This window comes from Ailuropoda melanoleuca, chromosome 8, assembly GCF_002007445.2.
Source record: "Ailuropoda melanoleuca isolate Jingjing chromosome 8, ASM200744v2, whole genome shotgun sequence".
In the NCBI taxonomy this organism is placed as follows: domain Eukaryota; kingdom Metazoa; phylum Chordata; class Mammalia; order Carnivora; family Ursidae; genus Ailuropoda; species Ailuropoda melanoleuca.
In genome coordinates, this window is record NC_048225.1 from 23,869,986 (window position 1) to 23,887,858 (window position 17,873).

The window sequence follows — 17,873 nt, forward strand, 5'->3', positions numbered from 1 at the left end:
GCTGTGCCACCCAGGCGCCCCTAACGAGGAGAATTCTTTGGCGCTACCACAGCTCTTCACACCCTGCTCAGCATAACTCAAAGTCCAATCCGACGTGTCCATGTGAGGAAGAAGCCTGTCCCCAACTCAGTAGCCCCGAAGTATAAATTGGCAGCTGACAGACTGAAGCTGACTCGCAGATATATTTTCCTTGATTAACTCGCTCGTTCAAAAATTGTCGAATTACTGGTCAATGTTGAAAAAAAAATTTAAGGCTTCAAAGTCTTCACTTCTAGCTTTTCTGGAAAAAGAGAGAGGAAGGTCTTATCGCAGCAGCCATGAGCTCTTGCTGGACAAGGAGGCTCACCTCACCTCTGTCCCCATCACTCCCTGTCGGGCCCCCCAAACCCAGAGCACATTTTGATTGTACTTATCTGCTCATATAATTGCTTTACCCAGAATAAAGAGAATTTTATCTCTAAATCTTTTTCTCTATCACAAATCTGAAAATGAAGGTCTAAAGCAGAGCTTAGATTGGAATAAAAAACGGGAGAAGGGATATTATCTGTACACGACCAATATAATGAGCACGTCACAGTGTGTATGTGTCGAAAGAAGCCAGTCCAGCCTCCCCCCCACTCCCTGAGCTTCGTAGACACCGGAGTTTGGTACCAACCTTGCAGGTTCTGGTTACCGCCGCACATGCCCCCCCACACAGCCGGAAAGTTCAGGTATTCACCCCACACCTGGCAGAGGCAGACACACTTGGGATGAGCGAGAATCACTCTTGGTGGAAGCCGTGGCTGCTGGTTAGCTGTCTCTTCCTTGTAAGGGGTCATATTGTCCAAAGACAGACATTTCTTTTTCTTCTTTTTTTTTCTTCTCTTTTTAAAAAATTTAAACTCAATTGACTAACATATAGTGTATTATTACTTTTATAGGCAGAGTTCAGTGACTCATCAGTCTTATATAACACCCAGGGCTCATGACATCACGTGCCCTCCTTAATGTCCATCACCCAGTTACCCCATCTATCCCCCCTCCTCTCCAGCAACCCCCAGTGTGTTTCCTATGACTAAGAGTCTCTTATGGTTTGTCTCCCTAGCTGATTTCATCTTGTTTTATTTTTTCCTCCCTTCCCCTGTGCCCTTTTGTTTCTTAAATTCCACATATAAGTAAGATCATAATTGTCTTTCTCGGACTGACTTATTTTGCTTAGCATAGTACCCTCTAGTTCCATCCATATTGTCGCAAATGGCAAGATTTCGGTTTTTGTGATGGCCGAGTAATCTTCTGTTGTACATACGTGCCACATCTTCTTCATCCATTCATCAGCACAGACATTTCTGGGAGCGGAAGAAGCACTCGGGGATTACACCTGAACAGGTGTTAGCCGGGATGTGTGGACACCCTGTCTCCTTGGAACAATTAGGTGCTCATGAGAGGCAAATGTTGCCTTGTTGGAAAAAGTCAAGGAGGCGCTGAAAGCCACAGCCGGAGGCACTCTGAAGGCAAGCAGGAGGGTGGATGGAAGGTACAGCCCCCTCGGGAGGAAAAGGGAAATGGCTCCGGGCAGCCTGGGCACGTCGGGCAACACAGCAGCAAATCATGAATTGGTTTCATGACACAAACCAGGCGTGTGTCCCTCTGGCAGTCTCCCAGGTCAGGCATTTCAGGCCTGACCCCCACCAAGGCTCAGATCCACTGACAGCGTGGTCAAACCCTGCAGGGCTTAGGACCCATAACCTCAGGGGCAGACCTAGCTGAGTATTCAATGCGACAATGCATAAAAATCACCAGCCCAGAGACGGCACTTCAGGAGCTCAGTACAGGAGCTTCTCACCGCAAGCAGGCTCCGCTCACCGCACTCACCACGTGCCTTCTCCACAGAGTCTTTCCAGATCCTTCCTCACTCACTGTGGTGAAGCCAAAATAAGAACTTGGTCTCTCTGTCACTCTCTATTGCGCTGGCCGGCCGTTGGCCTGTGTGTTCCCCACCAGACCGTGACCCCCAGAGGGCAGAAAAAACAGCAGTGGTCTCCAATATCAATTGCTATTCGAATCCCCTGGTTCAGGGTCTCTGGGTGTGGGACCTAGGCATCAGCATGGGGTCCAGCTCCGGCTGATTGCAATGTGCACCCACCGTGGAGAAGCCTCGCGACTCAGAGGACCAGCGGCATTAACAGGGCTGGGAGCTCCTCGATAAAATGCAGGACTCCAGGAGCTCCAGACCAACCTGATCAGAATCTGCATTTTAACAAGATCTCTGGGACTGGAAAGCACAGGAAAGCTGATGAAGTGCGATCTACCTCGTCCTGCCCCCAGGGCCCAGCAGAGTGAGAACTTGTAGTGACCTTACTGGGGGGGGGGGGTTCACTGATTGAGGGAAGGAAGGAAGGAGGGAAGGAGGGAAGGAAGGAAGGAATCCGTGTGTTACAGTTTCCAATAGGCTTTCACACTTACTATCTCATGTGCTATCACCCAGATAGTTTTTGAACTCGGGTTCAAAAAATAAAACCACAAAACAGCCAGGAATTAAAGACTAGGTTCCCACCTAAGTTGATAAGAACAAATAGTAGCTACAAAATGACTGGGCTTTAAAATAAAATACCCGATGGGTTTTTAAAGATTTATTACTCTTGAGCTCTTCTGCCAGTAGACTTCAGAATGCACTGAGGTTTTTTTCTTTGTTTTTTAAAGGATGGTAATTTTGAAAGCCAGGAAACTAGGACTGACCCCCTGGCCAGAGCCAGCCCATCAGTGTGGTTTGGGTACAGGGACTGGGGGGCTGGGGCCACCGGCTGACCCCCCTCCTTGGCGAAGTGGGGCTTGGACCCGAGCTTCTGGGCTGGGAGCTGGTGGGGTCTTGCTCTCCCCCAGCCCTCCCCGCCTCCCCAGCCGCTAGTTCCGAGGTCAGGAAGGGCAGCTGCCATGGCTGGCAGGGAACTATAAGGCAGAGGACAAAATTGCAGTTTCCAACATTTTGTCCTTGGTCAGGCTGCTGAGAAAAGGAGGGTCACGGAAAGCCCCTGGTCTCATTCCGAGATCGGCAGTGGGAAGGTGGCTGGGGTTGTGCTGGACCCCCCCGGGGGGACCCCAACCCCATGTTGCAGGCACCCCCCCAATTCTAGGGACTCACAGATCCCCGCTGCACCGGGGCTCCCCTGTCTGGGTCACGCCCCCCTTCTTCTTCTGGCTCCTGCCTCCAGACCGAGGGAGGGGACCCATGGGGACCCCGGAGGAGAGGAGCAGAGGATCCAGCCTCTGCAGGGCAGAGCCCCCTTAATCTTAGCACCAGACCAGCCTCTGCATCCGCATAGAAGAGCCACGGGCGAGAGAGTTCTTAGAAAGTTCTTCAGGCACAGCCTCTTGGAGATCCCAGAGAGACTGGAGCGAGCTGGACACTCCTCTCCCCGCAGCGATTCTCACGCATTGCAACCACGGTGGGTTCTAGAGAGCGTCCTGCAGCCGCTGTGTGACTGTGGGCGAGTTATCTAAGCTCTCCCCCAGTTTCCCTCTTCGTAGAATAAGACAGTACCTCCCCGTGGAGTCAATGAGGCCGTGGAAGCAGGATGCTGACCCACACCAGGCACTCCCGAATTGCTCGAAGATCTCCTGTCCCACCCCCACAACTCCAGCCGTGGCTGGAAAATAAATCGGAGCGGCGGCCAGCATTGAGCATGCGCCTTCATTCAGCTTCCCCCGCAGCCCTCCTTGGTTGGCGCAGTCAACATCCCCATTTTGCAGAAGTAGTCACTGAGGCTTAGAGCAGTAACGTCCCCCAAAGTCCCTCAGCTCAAGGTGAAATCGGAAGATGAGCACTCTGATGCCAGAGTCAGCTTTCCTAACTATTACCTGGTTCCCCCTTCTATTCTATGTTAGACTTTTATTTCTGCCATGGCCAATGACCACAGACTAAATGGCTTAGAACAACACCCACTTTTTGGCTCGGGGTTCGTAAGTAAGAAGCCCAGGCATGCCATGACTGTGTTCTTTGCTCAGGGTCTCACAAGGCTGAAAGCCAGGGGTCAGCAAGCTGCACGCTCCTCTGGAACTTTAGCTGCTGTGGTTGGGGCAGAATTTAGTTCTCGGTGATCATAGGAGGAGGTCCCTGTTTCCTTGCTGGCTGTCACAGGGGGTGCTGTCAGCTCCGAGAGGTCACCGCATTCCTTGCCACGCGTCCCTCTCCATCTCCACAGCTAGCAAAAAGCCTCTCCCTCTCATCTCATTCCTCTCATGCTTCTGATCACCTGCTTCAGGGCAAGCCCAGTCCCCTTCAGGGATTCCCTGATTAGGTCTGGCTCACCGCAGACTTCAAGTCAGCTATGCTGTGACATAGCCTCATCATGGGAGTGAGTATCCCATCCCCAGGTCCGGGGGCATATACAGGGAGTTTATTTCGGGGGCAGGAATTGTGGGGGCATCTTGAGTTCTGCTGCCCTGTGGGATCCTTCTCTATACCTGACACATACTCCTTTGATAACACTTTTAATGTTTTCCTGCTAATCTTGAAGGTCCTTGAGGGCTTTGGGGCAACCACTTTGGATTGTTTTCATATTTTAACAACCAGTACAGGCATATAGATTCCTGTAGAACAGCATACAAATATCTAGTTTGAGATAGGAGTATATTCTCCTCCATTACCCTTCCTCCAACCTCATCCCGTATCCCAAATCCCCGGGAAGCAGACATTGACCCAGCAAATATAAGAGAGAAAGGAAGAAGTTGTTAAGGATGTCTGCTATCCTCATTTTTGCAGTAGGGAAATTGAATCTGAAACAAGACTCCCAGGGGTGCCTAGGTAGCTCAGTCGGTTAAATGTCCATCTTTTTATTTTGGCTCAGGTCATGATCTCAGGGTCGTGAGATCGAGCCCCACATCTGGGTCTGTGCTGGGCGTTGAATGTGGAACCTGCTTAAGATCCTCTCTTTCCTTCTCCCTCTGCCCCTCCTCTCTCAACCCCCCTGCATGTTCTCTCTAAAAAAAAAAAAAAAAAAAAGACTCCTAGCCCCGTGCTCCCTTCAAGATACCCTGCTGACTTCCAATTGCAGTTTCTATCAAGATGCTGTGTCCACAGGCTCCTGACTTTCTAGAAAAAGCACCCCCATGACACAGGGCTTTCTACACTGTATGTGTGGCGGGTGTGTTTGGGAATTCTTAATACAGAGGTCCACTTAAAAGGATGTCAGATTCACTCATGCATCACCTAAAATACAACTTCCTTTGATTTTGCCTCTTTTGATTCTTTCTCCATTTGTGTTTCTATATCAAAGAGTTTAAACCACTCTGCTGGGCTTCAGGCTCTGTCTTCCCAAGAGTTCTAATCATGTCTGGGCACGGCTTCCTAGTCCCAGACACAGGAGAGGATTCCAGATGAACGGCAGCACCAGGCTTGATGAGCTTTAATGGGATTTGCTCCCGCCAGTGCCTTTCCCTGGTCCTGCAGACAGCAGCTGTCACCCTTGGCTTGCCTACTCCAGCCCAAAGCCTCTCCCCCGCCTCTCTCCCCGCAGGCAGTTCTGCTCAGACACCTGGGAGCAAAGGGGGAAGTTGCTAGACTATAAACCACACGAAGGCTGGGTTTGCATTCGTCTTATTCACTGCTGCATCTCCAGCTCTTAGCACAGAAGCTGGACATTCACGGTTCCTCAACTAATGCTTGCTGAATGGGTACATAAATGAATAGAATATATCTTGAAAATCTGATTCAAAAGCTCATCTCCATTGTCCCTGAAAATTCTTTTGAGATAATGGGCTCACAGCACTGGAGGCCAAGATGTCTAGAGTGGGCATTTCACTTACTCTTAGGGAGAAATCTGGGGAGGAGAGGTTCTATACCTGTCAGCTTGATGCCCGCCCTGCAAGCGACCCACTGGGGCCTTAGATACTTGACTTAGAGGCTCTGTGTCTCTTTCCTCATCCCTAAAATAGGGTTTAGAGGGGCATTGCATAAAGTTTCACTTCAAGGAAGAGTTTATGAATATATATTTACATGTATATTTATACTTACGTTTGTATTCATACAGTCTTGCCCTAGATCCTCATAATGGCCCCAGGGCTGGAATGGCAGAAAATATTATCTGGGGTTTATAACAGAGTAAACTGAGGCAAAGAAAATGAAGACTATTTTTCCTTGGGTCACAGAACACGTTTCTTGGAAGCTAAGCCAGAACCCAGGTCTCACCCTGGGCTGAGCGAGGAAGAACTTCTGCCGATGATTCTAGCACACTTGGAGGATGGATGCCAATATCAAATCAGAAGTGAAGCCTTTCCCTGTCTCCTGGACACAAAAAAATTCTCACATCTTGACTGAGGTGTCCTAGAAAACCTTTCTCCGTCTCTAGGACAGTGCAAGGCTTTCTCCTACAAGAACATATGAAAGTATATTTAAAAATAAAGAAGGAAACAGTGCAGAAAATCAGCAAAAAAGCTCTTTCTCTGGAAGAGCTGAGGGCAGAATGTGCTTTGCCAGGTGCCCTAACCAGTGACTCATTCTTGGCAGCAATGGGCCTGCCCTGCCCAACACCAGGGGCTTGGGGAGGCCCCCCAAACACCAATGTGGATTCCAACAGCTGGGGTCCCCAGGAGCCCCCAGGGCATAGGGAGTAGCGGCATTTCTTCCCCTTTCTGGGCATCCCTGAGTTCTCTGTAAACAGTCTCCGACCTAGGGGCAGAGAAAAATCATGTTTGGGATTCTGCAAAGAGCACCAAGTATCCTGCTTCCCGTTTCATTTATCTTTGTAACTGCCATGTGGGGGCGGGGAGCAAGTGGCCCTGTGCAGAATGGGAAATGGCCAACAGACGTCCGAGACAAACAGCCCTTCGGATGACCCTTCAATATGATATTTCAAAGGTTACCTTGAAATCACCACAACCACCAAGGCAGCAAAGATAAAGGTCTGCCAGGATCATCTGAGTTTCCACGATGGGTGAAATCTTCCTGCATGGCTTATAGAACATTCATCCGGGTTGTTCCATCAGGGACACTTTCCAGGGAGAGGGACTACCTGTGAAATTAAGACAAGCTTGCTTATAAAGATGAAGGGCTGAGTCATAGCATCCCCTCAGGTGAATTCCCCCAGGATCAGAAGCCCCTAGAACTTTCTGGAGCGACCACCTTCTCTGTCTAAGCAGGAGCCATGGAACAGCAATGTCTGCTGGCCTCTGTATGGTGGGTACTGGGAGACCCCAGGCTGGAGCCAGAGAAGCCTAGATTCAAACCCTAACTCAGACACTGAACAAACTGCTTGAGTTTTCTCGTCTTTGCCTGAAGATTGGAGGGATAATAGCAGTACTTCTCTGATACCTTTGTTGTGAGGATTATAAATGAGCTAATGGATATAAATTCCTTAGCACAGTGCCTGGCTCGTGAACGCTCAGAAATTTAAGCTGTGATATTAGCTGTGGAGATTCTCGTGGTCTTTCCTAGCTGCATCAGAGTCTTAAAGTATTTTCAACGGGAGTGAGCAGAATATCAGAAAAACAGCAGACGATTACAGGTGTCTGGGTGTTTCTTTCAAGTACGGCATATACTCCAAAACATGGTACAGCCTTTTTTTAAAGTTATTTTTTTATCGAGATATTTTATTGAGATAACTGACATGTAACATTGTATTAGCTTAAGGTGTGTAACATAATGACTTTGATATAGGTATGTTTTGCGAAATGATCACCACCATTAATTTAGGTAACATCCGGCACCGCATATAATTATAATTTTTTTCTCATGATGAAGACTTTGAAGACCTACCCTCTCGGCATCTTTCAGATATACAGCACGCTACTGTTAGCTATAATCGCCACGCTATACATTACATCCCCAGGACTTAGTTTACAACTGGAAGTTTGTACCCTGTGACCATCTTACCCATTTCGCTCGCCCCGTACACCCTCTTCCGGGCAACCACCAACCTGCTCTCCGTATCTGCGAATTTGGCTTTCATTTGTTTGTTTTTGGTCCCACATATAAGTTTACAGCCCTTTTGAAATCCTTAGAGGCATTAATATCTCGTCCATTTCAGTTTTTTAGAGGGCAGGGAATTACTGTGTCCAGATTTTTAATGGTGGGTCTACATAACGATTTGTCATATCAGTAAGTGCTCAGACAGCCACAGACTCCCCCCTCAGACAGCAGGAGTGACCACATGGTGAATCAGACACTCACTGCCTTTTCCTTTCTGTCTGCTGCTAAGATCTGAGACACAAAGAAAGGAGAAAGGGAGTTATAAAGAAAAAACCTCAGGCTCTGGGCCCCATGAGCAAGAACCCAGATATCAGCTCTGCCAGGTAAGTGTTTGGTGGCCCAGGTATCACTTAACCACTTACCTCTTTGGGACTCTTATTTATTTTCTTATTTATTCATTTATTTATTCAACAAGTGCTTTTTTTGAGTACACAGTATGTTCCCCGGCTACCCTCTGGGTATTTGGAATGTATGAGGGAACAAAACAGACACAACTGTGCCCCGTGGAGCTTACCTTCTAAGGGAGGGGGAGAGACTTCTAGAAATAAGCATGATGCATAAGCAATCAGTGGAGATCAAGCTCCAACTCCAACCGGTTGCTGCCTTAACAAGTGACAAGTCTGTGTATCATGCATGGACGAGAGCAGGCACTTAATAAATTGTTGCGATAATTATTTTTTTAATTGCTCCCAGATTTCTTAAATCCTTTCAACACAACGTGTGGTTTGCACTACACATTAACTTAGGCAACAAACAACTGTTGAGCTGCTATTATATGCTAGAACCTGTCGTAGGCACCAGGGATACGAGCAAATAATATATAAAACCATGGTCCCTGCCTTTGAGAACTCTGCAGTCGGTTCCACTCTTCACTAGACGAGAGCCTTTGAGAGCACAGAGGCAGGAGTGACCTTGAAGTCTTGTGTGTCTGTGAATCAGCACAGTCCCCTTCACGGATGATGTCTTTTTTATCTTAAGGCATCCCAGCCATGGCTGGCGATTCTAGGAATGCTATGAACCAGGATATGGAGATTGGAGTCACTCCCAGGGACCCGAAGAAGATTCCCAAACAGGCCCGCGATTACCTCCCCATCGCCACTGACCGTACTCGCCTGCTAGCGGAAGGCAAGAAGCCCCGCCAGCGCTACATGGAAAAGAGTGGCAAGTGCAACGTCCATCATGGCAACGTCCAAGAAACCTACCGGTACCTGAGCGACCTCTTCACCACCCTGGTGGACCTCAAATGGCGCTTCAACCTGCTTGTCTTCACCATGGTCTATACCATCACTTGGCTGTTCTTTGGTTTCATTTGGTGGCTGATTGCTTACATCCGGGGTGATCTGGACCATGTTGGTGACCAGGAGTGGATCCCTTGTGTTGAAAACCTCAGTGGCTTTGTGTCTGCCTTCCTGTTCTCCATTGAGACTGAAACCACCATTGGGTATGGCTTCCGGGTGATCACAGAGAAGTGTCCAGAGGGCATCATACTTCTCCTGGTCCAGGCCATCCTTGGCTCCATCGTCAATGCCTTCATGGTAGGGTGCATGTTCGTCAAGATCAGTCAGCCAAAGAAGAGAGCAGAGACCCTCATGTTTTCCAACAACGCGGTCATCTCCATGAGGGATGAGAAGCTCTGCCTCATGTTCCGGGTGGGTGACCTTCGCAACTCCCACATTGTGGAGGCCTCCATCCGTGCCAAGCTCATCAAGTCCCGGCAGACCAAAGAAGGGGAGTTCATCCCCCTGAACCAGACGGACATCAACGTGGGCTTCGACACTGGGGATGACCGTCTCTTCCTGGTGTCTCCACTCATCATCTCCCACGAGATCAACGAGAAGAGCCCTTTCTGGGAGATGTCTCGGGCCCAGCTGGATCAGGAGGAGTTTGAAGTCGTGGTCATTCTAGAAGGGATGGTGGAGGCAACAGGTAAGACACTTTATCCTCCTTGGCCACAGAACCCTCCCACATGCTGGGAGCTTAGGCCACCAGGACTGGAGAATCCTGGGATTCTCAGCCAGCCCAATCTGTAATGGTGATCTGAGGGGTATCATTATTCAATCAAGACAGAGTAATAACAACAGCTAATGTTTACTGCATCCTCTAACTTCTGGACATAGTTCTAAACTTTAAACATATAGCATTGCACTTAATGCCTTCACACCCCCTGTGAGATGATGTTCAGGTTGCAGATAGAGAAACAGAGGCACAGATAAGCAAGGTATTGGTCTAGTTTTGTCCAAGAGCAAGTCATAGAGCCAGGATGCCTGTGAAGGCAGGGGACCCCAAAGCTGGCCCTTGCTTTCAACGGGCTACCCTGCCCCACCCCATCCTGGGGCATGTGTCTTCCCCCTGTATTGAGAAATACAGTGAAACAGGGTGCACAGGCTTCTTCACAGCAGGACTTCGTGGTGTCTCTACGTGCCACGAACCACTCTGTGAGAAGAGGCTAGTGTGTGGCATTTCCCAAACACGAGGTTTCCCAAAGTCACGGAATCCTCTTTTTGAAGAGCTGTCTATGCCCCAGGCCTGTGGGAGCAGCTCTTCTGGCTGCCTGCCCTCCGGAGAAGGCTGCCCCGAGCTTCCCTGGGGAAGGCTGGCTGAGTGAACACGGGACCAGCCGAAAACAGTACATCTGCCTCTACATGTGCCCAAGCACATGACCTCTTCGTGGCCAGCCCGGCGCCTCCCTGCTCAGCAGCCAGCCCTCACGGACAGCTGGCAGCCAGGAGCTCCCACCATTCCTCAAAGGCCAAGGGAGCCCATGGCCAGCAGGAGCACGAGGCCCCAGTCCCACCACTGCTGCCTGAACTCCTGGGGAGAGGAGCCCTCCAGCGGCACCCTGCACCCCGCTTCTTATTCCTTTTCTTCCTCTTGCCGTCTTTTGCCTGCTCTTCACCCAGTAGACTGAACACTTGTAGAAAAACTCACTCAGGCTCAGAATGATACATATTTTTCTAATTCTTGGAACGACACCACAGGACCACGCCAGCCGCGTTTAACAGACACAGACGCTGCGTCACCCAGTTTCATGTTTGATTCAGGTCTTTTCACTTACAAATTTTGATATTTGAAATTTCAGGGGCCTGTCACAAAGATGGCCAAACAAGCCTTCCTCACCTCTCGGGAAGCTGGTTGCTGCGTGGGAAAATCAGTGAGGGCATCCACAGACCTCCTTATTCAGCTGGAGCCTGCGGGACCTGGCTGGGGGCGCCAGCAGGCTCCGGGGACTGGCACGGAGGGGGCTGCTTGGCCATCTGCTGGGAGCTGGAGCCTGGCCAGGCAGCATATGGTGGCAGCCGAGGGAGCCCCTGGGGCCAAGGACAGTCAGGATGCAGGAAGCCTGCGGCAGAGCTGGGGGCCCACAGATCACGCTGTCCTTGGTGCAGGGCTTGGGATCAGAACACCAGCTGAGTTTCTGGGGAGAAGAGAACCACTCTGAGGCCACAGAGGAGGGGTCAGGTCAGAGATGTGGGGACAAACAGGAGAGTTGTGCCTTACACTACCCCATGCCCTCACTGCCACCCCCACCGTGGAGAGATCAGATGGTGACCCAGCTGAACTGGTCCCTCCCCTAAGTATTCTTCAAAGTCAGTGGCCCCCAGGTGCCCTGCCCTGTCTAGTTGAACTCCTCCCTTGCCCTGACTGCAGGGAGCCCTGGGAGACAAGGGAAGGAAAGCACCTACCCACATCTGTTCTCTTCTCCACGACTTCAGTGGCTTGGTGGCCACATCACAGAGCCGAGCATGTGCTGTTGACGCAGGTTAAGTTTGGACTCTCACGGCTCTGCCATAACTGGCCCATGTGTGTTTGGGCAAGTTGCTTAAGTCATCAGCAAAATGAGCATAGTACATCTCACGGGGTCGTTGAGGGGGTTAGAAGATTCGATGGAGTATCATACGTAAAGCACGGTGCCTGGCCCCTACAGGGGCTTCTTTCCTTCCCAAACGCATGGGAAGATGACTGCCAGGGACACGGGGGCGGGGGGGGTGTCTCTCGCTGGTGGGGGGAGCACTGCCACATCCCAAGGGGTGAAACAGAACAGGAAGGCCTCCAGGAGCTGTGGCCCTCAGGTTCCGGTGGGGGTCTCGCTGTCTTTCCTAAGGCCCCCGAGCCTGCAGACACCTGGTCTGGGTTTCGGCTGATCAATGCCCAGCTCGGGCCTCTATGCCTCTGCCAGGCAATGATGGGGGAGGACTGAGTGGAAGGGCCTGGCCCAGGCCACACCCTGGGAACAGAGAGCAGGCTGCAAGCCTACGGTGTGGGGGGCACCTCGGGGGTGCCCAGCACTGGAGCACAAGTGGGTGGGAAGTAGCCTTGCACTTGGGTCTGGTGTGCATGAGGCCCCCACCAGAGAAAGCCCACCCTGGGAAGCTGGAGCCAGCTTCTCATTCGTTCCCGAGAGCACATGCCAGTACCTTCCTTGGCCGGAAGATTAAATATCAGCAAACTGTTTTCCTGTGACCCCAAGCACAGAGGCTCCCTCATCCATAAACAAATCTGCTCTCCTCCCTGGAGAGAAAGCAACACCTAAAAATAACATAGGCAAGCAAGAGCTGAGGAGACAGGGAATGGAGGCATTGGAGCATGCTGCCATCAAGGAGCCAAGGGGTGTGTGTGTGTGTGTGTGTGTGTGTGTGTGTGTGTGTGTGAGAGAGAGAGAGAGAGAGAGAGAGAGCGTGAGCAANGTGTGTGTGTGTGTGTGTGTGTGTGTGTGTGTGTGTGAGAGAGAGAGAGAGAGAGAGAGAGAGAGAGCGTGAGCAAGGCTTCTGCCCATACGTGTCTGCCCAGAACAATCCCTGTGTGTCCTACAAGACTGTCAGCTTCTCTACATTCGCTCCATGTGAATTTATCTTTGTTCAAACCCTTTCCCTGCCTCTTTTGTGTCTCAATCTTCTAGACCTTAACGCTGTTCTCAGGAACCATGTCCCTGGTTCTGGCTATTCCAGAACCATCCACTCCAGTCTCCAGGAGCCTACTCCAGAACCTCGCATGTTGGGTTCTAATCTTCCGCCTCTACCAGACCTTGAGCTCCTTCAGGGCGAGCACTGTCTCATTCAGCTTCGCGCCTCCGTGGTGCTTAGTGCAGGCAGAGCTACAACAGGGCCGGCTGGCTGGCTCGCTGGCCGGCTGGACCCGACGGACGATGGACGGCTGGCAGTGGCCACTGCTAACACCTGTGCCCTCTGTTCCCGCAGGCATGACTTGCCAGGCACGGAGCTCCTACATGGACACAGAGGTGCTCTGGGGCCACCGATTCACACCAGTCCTCACGTTGGAGAAGGGTTTCTATGAGGTGGACTACAACACCTTCCATGACACGTACGAGACCAACACGCCCAGCTGCTGTGCCAAGGAGCTGGCAGAAATGAAGCGGGAAGGCCGGCTCCTCCAGTACCTCCCTAGCCCGCCCCTGCCAGGGGGCTGTGCTGAGACAGAGCTGGATACAGAGGCTGAGCACGAGGGGGAGGAAGAGCCTGAGGGTCTGAGTGGGTCCCGGGAGAACAGGGGCTCCGTGTGAGGACTGTACTCGCCCCAGAACCTCCTCTCCCTGGCCTCTGAGCCCAGTACCGGCTGCAGAGCGGGGGGAGGAGGGTGTGAATGAGCTGAGGGTGCGGTTTGGGGAGCCCAGGAGCCATCAAGGCTCTGTGGGGAGGAACAGTGTATCCCGTCCTGGAAGCTCCCAGCTCAGGCCTCCCTGAGCAGGTGGCCCCCGCCTGGGCCCCTGAGGTGGTGCTGACCTCTTTCCTGCCAGCTGCTGTCAGCACGGCTCAGGGCCAGGCTGGGATGGGGTTCCCCACAATGAGAGTTACAGGGCGGCCTCTGTCTTTGTACACACTTCCCTCTGCCCACTGGCCAGGGTCACCTCCCTCCTTGGGTCTCAAGACCAACCAGCAGCTCTCCTCCAGGGGCTGACACCTAGAGAGGGCCTGCCCCTCATTCCTACCGCCCTGAGGCTTGTTGTGGGTTCTGCCCACCTGGAAGTGCCACCCCCTGGTCCTAGGGTGAGCTCACAGACCTCATGGGTCAGGGTCCACGCGACTCATGCAGGCAGTTCCTCTTGGCTCCCGGACCAGTGTCCACTTCCTGAGAGCTATGGAGGACCAGGCCCTTCATTAGTGGTCCGTAAGCATCTGTGAAGCATGTGTGTCTCCTCTGTCGTGTTCCGCGTGTCACGTGTAGCCTACCAGATAACCGATATCCTTAGAGTGACCCTCAGAAGGTGGCTTGGGCCACATCGCACCCCCGGGCACACGTAGAGCTCTCGTCAGCCACGTCCTGGCCATTCCTGACCACACCGTGGCCCGCTGCTCCCACCCAACAAAGAACCCAGTGACCTGTTCTTTTCTGGTACTTTCGGCCCCAGAATCTCAAAGTACTTATAACCTTCACTGTAGCTCTCTTCCACCGCCTCAGCCTGGAGTGTGATCCACGGAGAAAGCTGGGGTTCCGAAGGCAAGATGAGCCAGTCAGAACTGAACCGGGAGGGGGGAGAAAAACAGAGGGGCAAGGAATTAAATGCTTAAAATAAGCATCCCCACCAAACATTGCGGAGATATTCTGACTTCAGCTCAGCGCCCCTATCTGGGGGGAGGCAGATGTGAGGCACAGTGGGGGTGGGAGCTCCTGGGGGTGACCGGGCCTTCAGCGCCAGCAGAGAAGCCCCTGGGCCTGCTCCCCACAGGCTGGGCCAGGAGAGCCCGGATGAAGCCTCAGAAGAGGGAAAGGGAGGAAACGGGTGAAGGCAATCCATGGGAGAATCGGGGAGCCGGGGAGCCTCAAGAGAGAAAAGAGAAAAGAGCAGAGCAGAGCCTTAAAAAGGACAAGTTGCAGAGGGCTTTTCTTTTCCAGTCTGGAGGCCCAGGAGGACGGGCGGCCGGTGCCGACTGTCCTGTCAACGCGGCGCGCCTGGTATGTGTTGCCGCAGACAGGCTCCTGATTAGTGGACCTAGACCTGGAGACAGATTGCAAACGTTTCCTGGCCACAGAATTATGGAGTCACAGATTATGACTTTCACAGCTCTCAGCTGGCCTTCGATAACGGAAGCATTTTCCTGCTGGCTACGAGGTGCCTTCCCTGGGCGTGAGAGATGCAGCAGAGTGAGGCAGAGGGTGAGGCCGAGCAAAGGGCACGGCATTGGGACCTCAGGCCCACATGCCCTCAGGCTGGGTGTTCTAGGTCCAGGGGCTGGTGAGAGAGGAGGCAGGCAGGCTGAGGTGGGGAACTGCCTCTCGGGGGGCTGTCACAGCAGAGGAAGGGGATCCTTGTGCTTGGACACGTGGCCTGGGTCTTGAGAGGAGGGGCAGGGATACAGGGAGCAAGCGGGGCTCTTCCTGCCCGGGGCACGGGGCTGAATCTTGATTCTAGGCATTTTTTCTGTGGGGAAGCAGGTCTGGAGGGAATGGGGAATGCACTGGAATCCTGCCCCCCATGGAAAAGGGAACAAGGCAGCCTTGAGCACCCTGGTGGGGAACTGCATGCTATCAGGCATCTAGGGCCTGCAGTCCCTTATGAAGATAGGATGCCTTGGGGGTGGGAGGAGCTACAGCTGGGATGGGAGGAGCTACGGCTGGGATGGGAGGAGCTACAGCTGGGGTGGGAGGAGCTACAGCTGGGATGGAGGAGCTACAGCTGGGTGGGAGGAGCTACAGCTGGGGTGGGAGGAGCTACAGCTGGGATGGAGGAGCTACAGCTGGGGTGGGAGGAGCTACAGCTGGGATGGGAGGAGCTACAGCTGGGGTGGGAGGAGCTACAGCTGGGGTAGGAGGAGCTACAGCTGGAACTCTCAGTGTGGGGGTGTCGGTACTCACCCCGGGGCCTCCTGGAAGACCCAGGGCTTGCCCAGCAGGACTATTTCCTTGCACCCCATCCCCCACCCCAAGGCAGATCTAAAACCGGCCTTAGTCAAAACCCATCAGTGCCTGCGGGTTACAGCCCTCAGTGAGGCAGCTAAGCAAGGGTGGGGACACCACAGGTGAAGCTAGCCCACAGCTGGACTGGAGCTCAGGGCCTGCTTCACACCTGCCTCTAAAACAGCCCCCAGCTGGCTGGGCGAGCCACTCTCCAGTTCTCTAACTGTGCTGTGGGCTCCGTGAACCCAGGCCCTGTCATGTCTCTGCCAATCATCGAAGCCGTAGAGGCGAGAGAAGCAGATGAGATCAATACACCCCAGCTCCCTGAGAGGTCAGAGCCCACATGACTGGGATTAGTCACATTCGCTGCTTTCCCTCGCGGAAATCCAGGTGCAGGAAGACTGCCCTTCATATCCCAAGGAAACCCTTCTTCACGTGCAGTTGATACAACTGAAGTTAGAAACATCGTTCAGAGAGTTTTCTGGAAGTTCTCGTGTAAACATGCACTTACTCAATGTAAAGTCCAATGAGGGCCAGAGTTCCAGTGGATCACCTGCACCCCAGCCACACGTGGGTCACAGCCCCGAGCTACAGAGCTCCGAGCCCCCCATCGCTTCCGATGGGTCACAGAGTGGAGCTAAGCCAGTCTGTAAGGTGAGCCCACTGGTAACTCCCATAGGCTTCAACATCTCCCAAATCGCAAAGCAGGATCTCAAAGGTCAGTCCCTGAAGGCATTGGGAGCTAACCTCCTGTCTTCGCTTCCAAGACCTCCCTCTCTGAAATCGTCCCCTGTAAGGGAGGAGCCCCTGAGAACTCAGAAGAAGGTAAGTTGCCACTAATTCTCCTCTCCCCGTGAGTCTGACACGTGATGGGGGTTGACAGCATTGCCCTGGACCCTGTTTCCAGGCCAGGCAGAGTGGGTATTGCCCGTGACTCTCCCCTTCAGAGACCACCCATGTGCCACCAGAACCCATGTCCTGTCATTTCCTTCTGCTGCTTGAAGATCCTGGCCTGAGCCGTTGACCTTGTTGGAGGAGAAAAAGCCCGCGTCTGTCTGGGAAGAACCCGCCTTGCTCACCGTCTGTAACAACTGGGTCCTGCTTTCCAGCCTGCCTCCACCACGGTCTCACATGAGAGCCATAGCAACTTGAAATTTTTGTGCTGAAATTGCCAAAAACAGACACACACACACACACACACACACACACACCCCAAAAGTTGCCTGTTGTCTCCTAAGATGCCCTGAACACCTCTCAGCACATACGCCCTTTCCGGAGCGCCCGCAACATGCCCAGCAGGGGGTTAGGCACCTCACCTGGAGGATTGCATGTAATTCTCAAACCCTACAGAGAAGCTCTTAGTAACCCCTTGTTACCAATGAGAGAAGCGAAGTGCAGAGAGGTTAATTAGTTTGCTCAAGGCCACAGATGATAATAGGCAGGGCCTGTGAGCCAAGCTCCTCCCAAGCAAATACGGAGGCCATCGGTGTGCATTACACCCACCTCCAGGACGTCTCCGGAGCTGGGGCAGGAATAAGGAGAGCCCCACCTCCTCAGATCACCAATTTCTGTGCTGTGCTTTGAACGTCAACCTCCACCCACCAGCAGTGTTCTCCTGTGGCAGGATAATTGGGAAACACCTTTCTCTGATGCCTTGAGAATTAATGAGCTGTGAAAAGAGATTAGATGGGGAATTATTGCTTTCTGGAAGAAGCCACTTAGTCTGCTCAGCTTGTTTTTTTTTTGCTAACCGCATCTCCTTAAGCCGCTGTGTCAAATCTCTTTCTCCCTGTGTAAGATTTGTCAATCTTATTAAAGAGAACACTCTTGCACTGCTAAAAAAAAATTCATCCAATAAAGTGGATTTGATGTTACAGAACGCTCTTTCCCATTTTAAATAGATGGCCTCCGGTTTCCTGTTCAAATTCACTACCAGTATAAGCAAAGGTGTCCTTCTTGTTCTCATTAGTCTAGAAATGCAGCCTCCGTATCTAGAGGACCTTTGAGGTGAGAGTGTGGGCACAGGTGGGAGGAGACTGGGTTGAGGAGAGCCGGACCCGGGGTCAGGGCTCAGCCTGTA

At 52.3% G+C, this 17,873-nt stretch overlaps 1 protein-coding gene across 3 annotated transcripts in view; it reads left to right on the forward strand.

Moving 5' to 3' along the window:
• The window catches only part of KCNJ5 (potassium inwardly rectifying channel subfamily J member 5), a 29,097-nt gene extending 11,450 nt beyond the window's left edge, over nucleotides 1-17,647 (forward strand). The window contains exons 2-5 of one of the 3 annotated variants that reach the window (XR_004627095.1): nucleotides 8,172-8,265; nucleotides 8,921-9,868; nucleotides 13,138-16,618; nucleotides 16,741-17,647. Coding sequence is in view for 2 of the 3 variants with exons in the window: in XM_019796888.2 (XP_019652447.1) it covers nucleotides 8,932-9,868; nucleotides 13,138-13,460 (1,260 nt within the window). In the remaining variant the exon portion in view is untranslated. Of the gene's footprint in view, nucleotides 1-8,171; nucleotides 8,266-8,920; nucleotides 9,869-13,137 lie in introns of all 3 variants that reach the window. The other 2 variants (XM_019796888.2, XM_002912693.4) reach the window with 2 other exon arrangements.
• The last annotated feature ends 226 nt before the right edge of the window (nucleotides 17,648-17,873 follow it).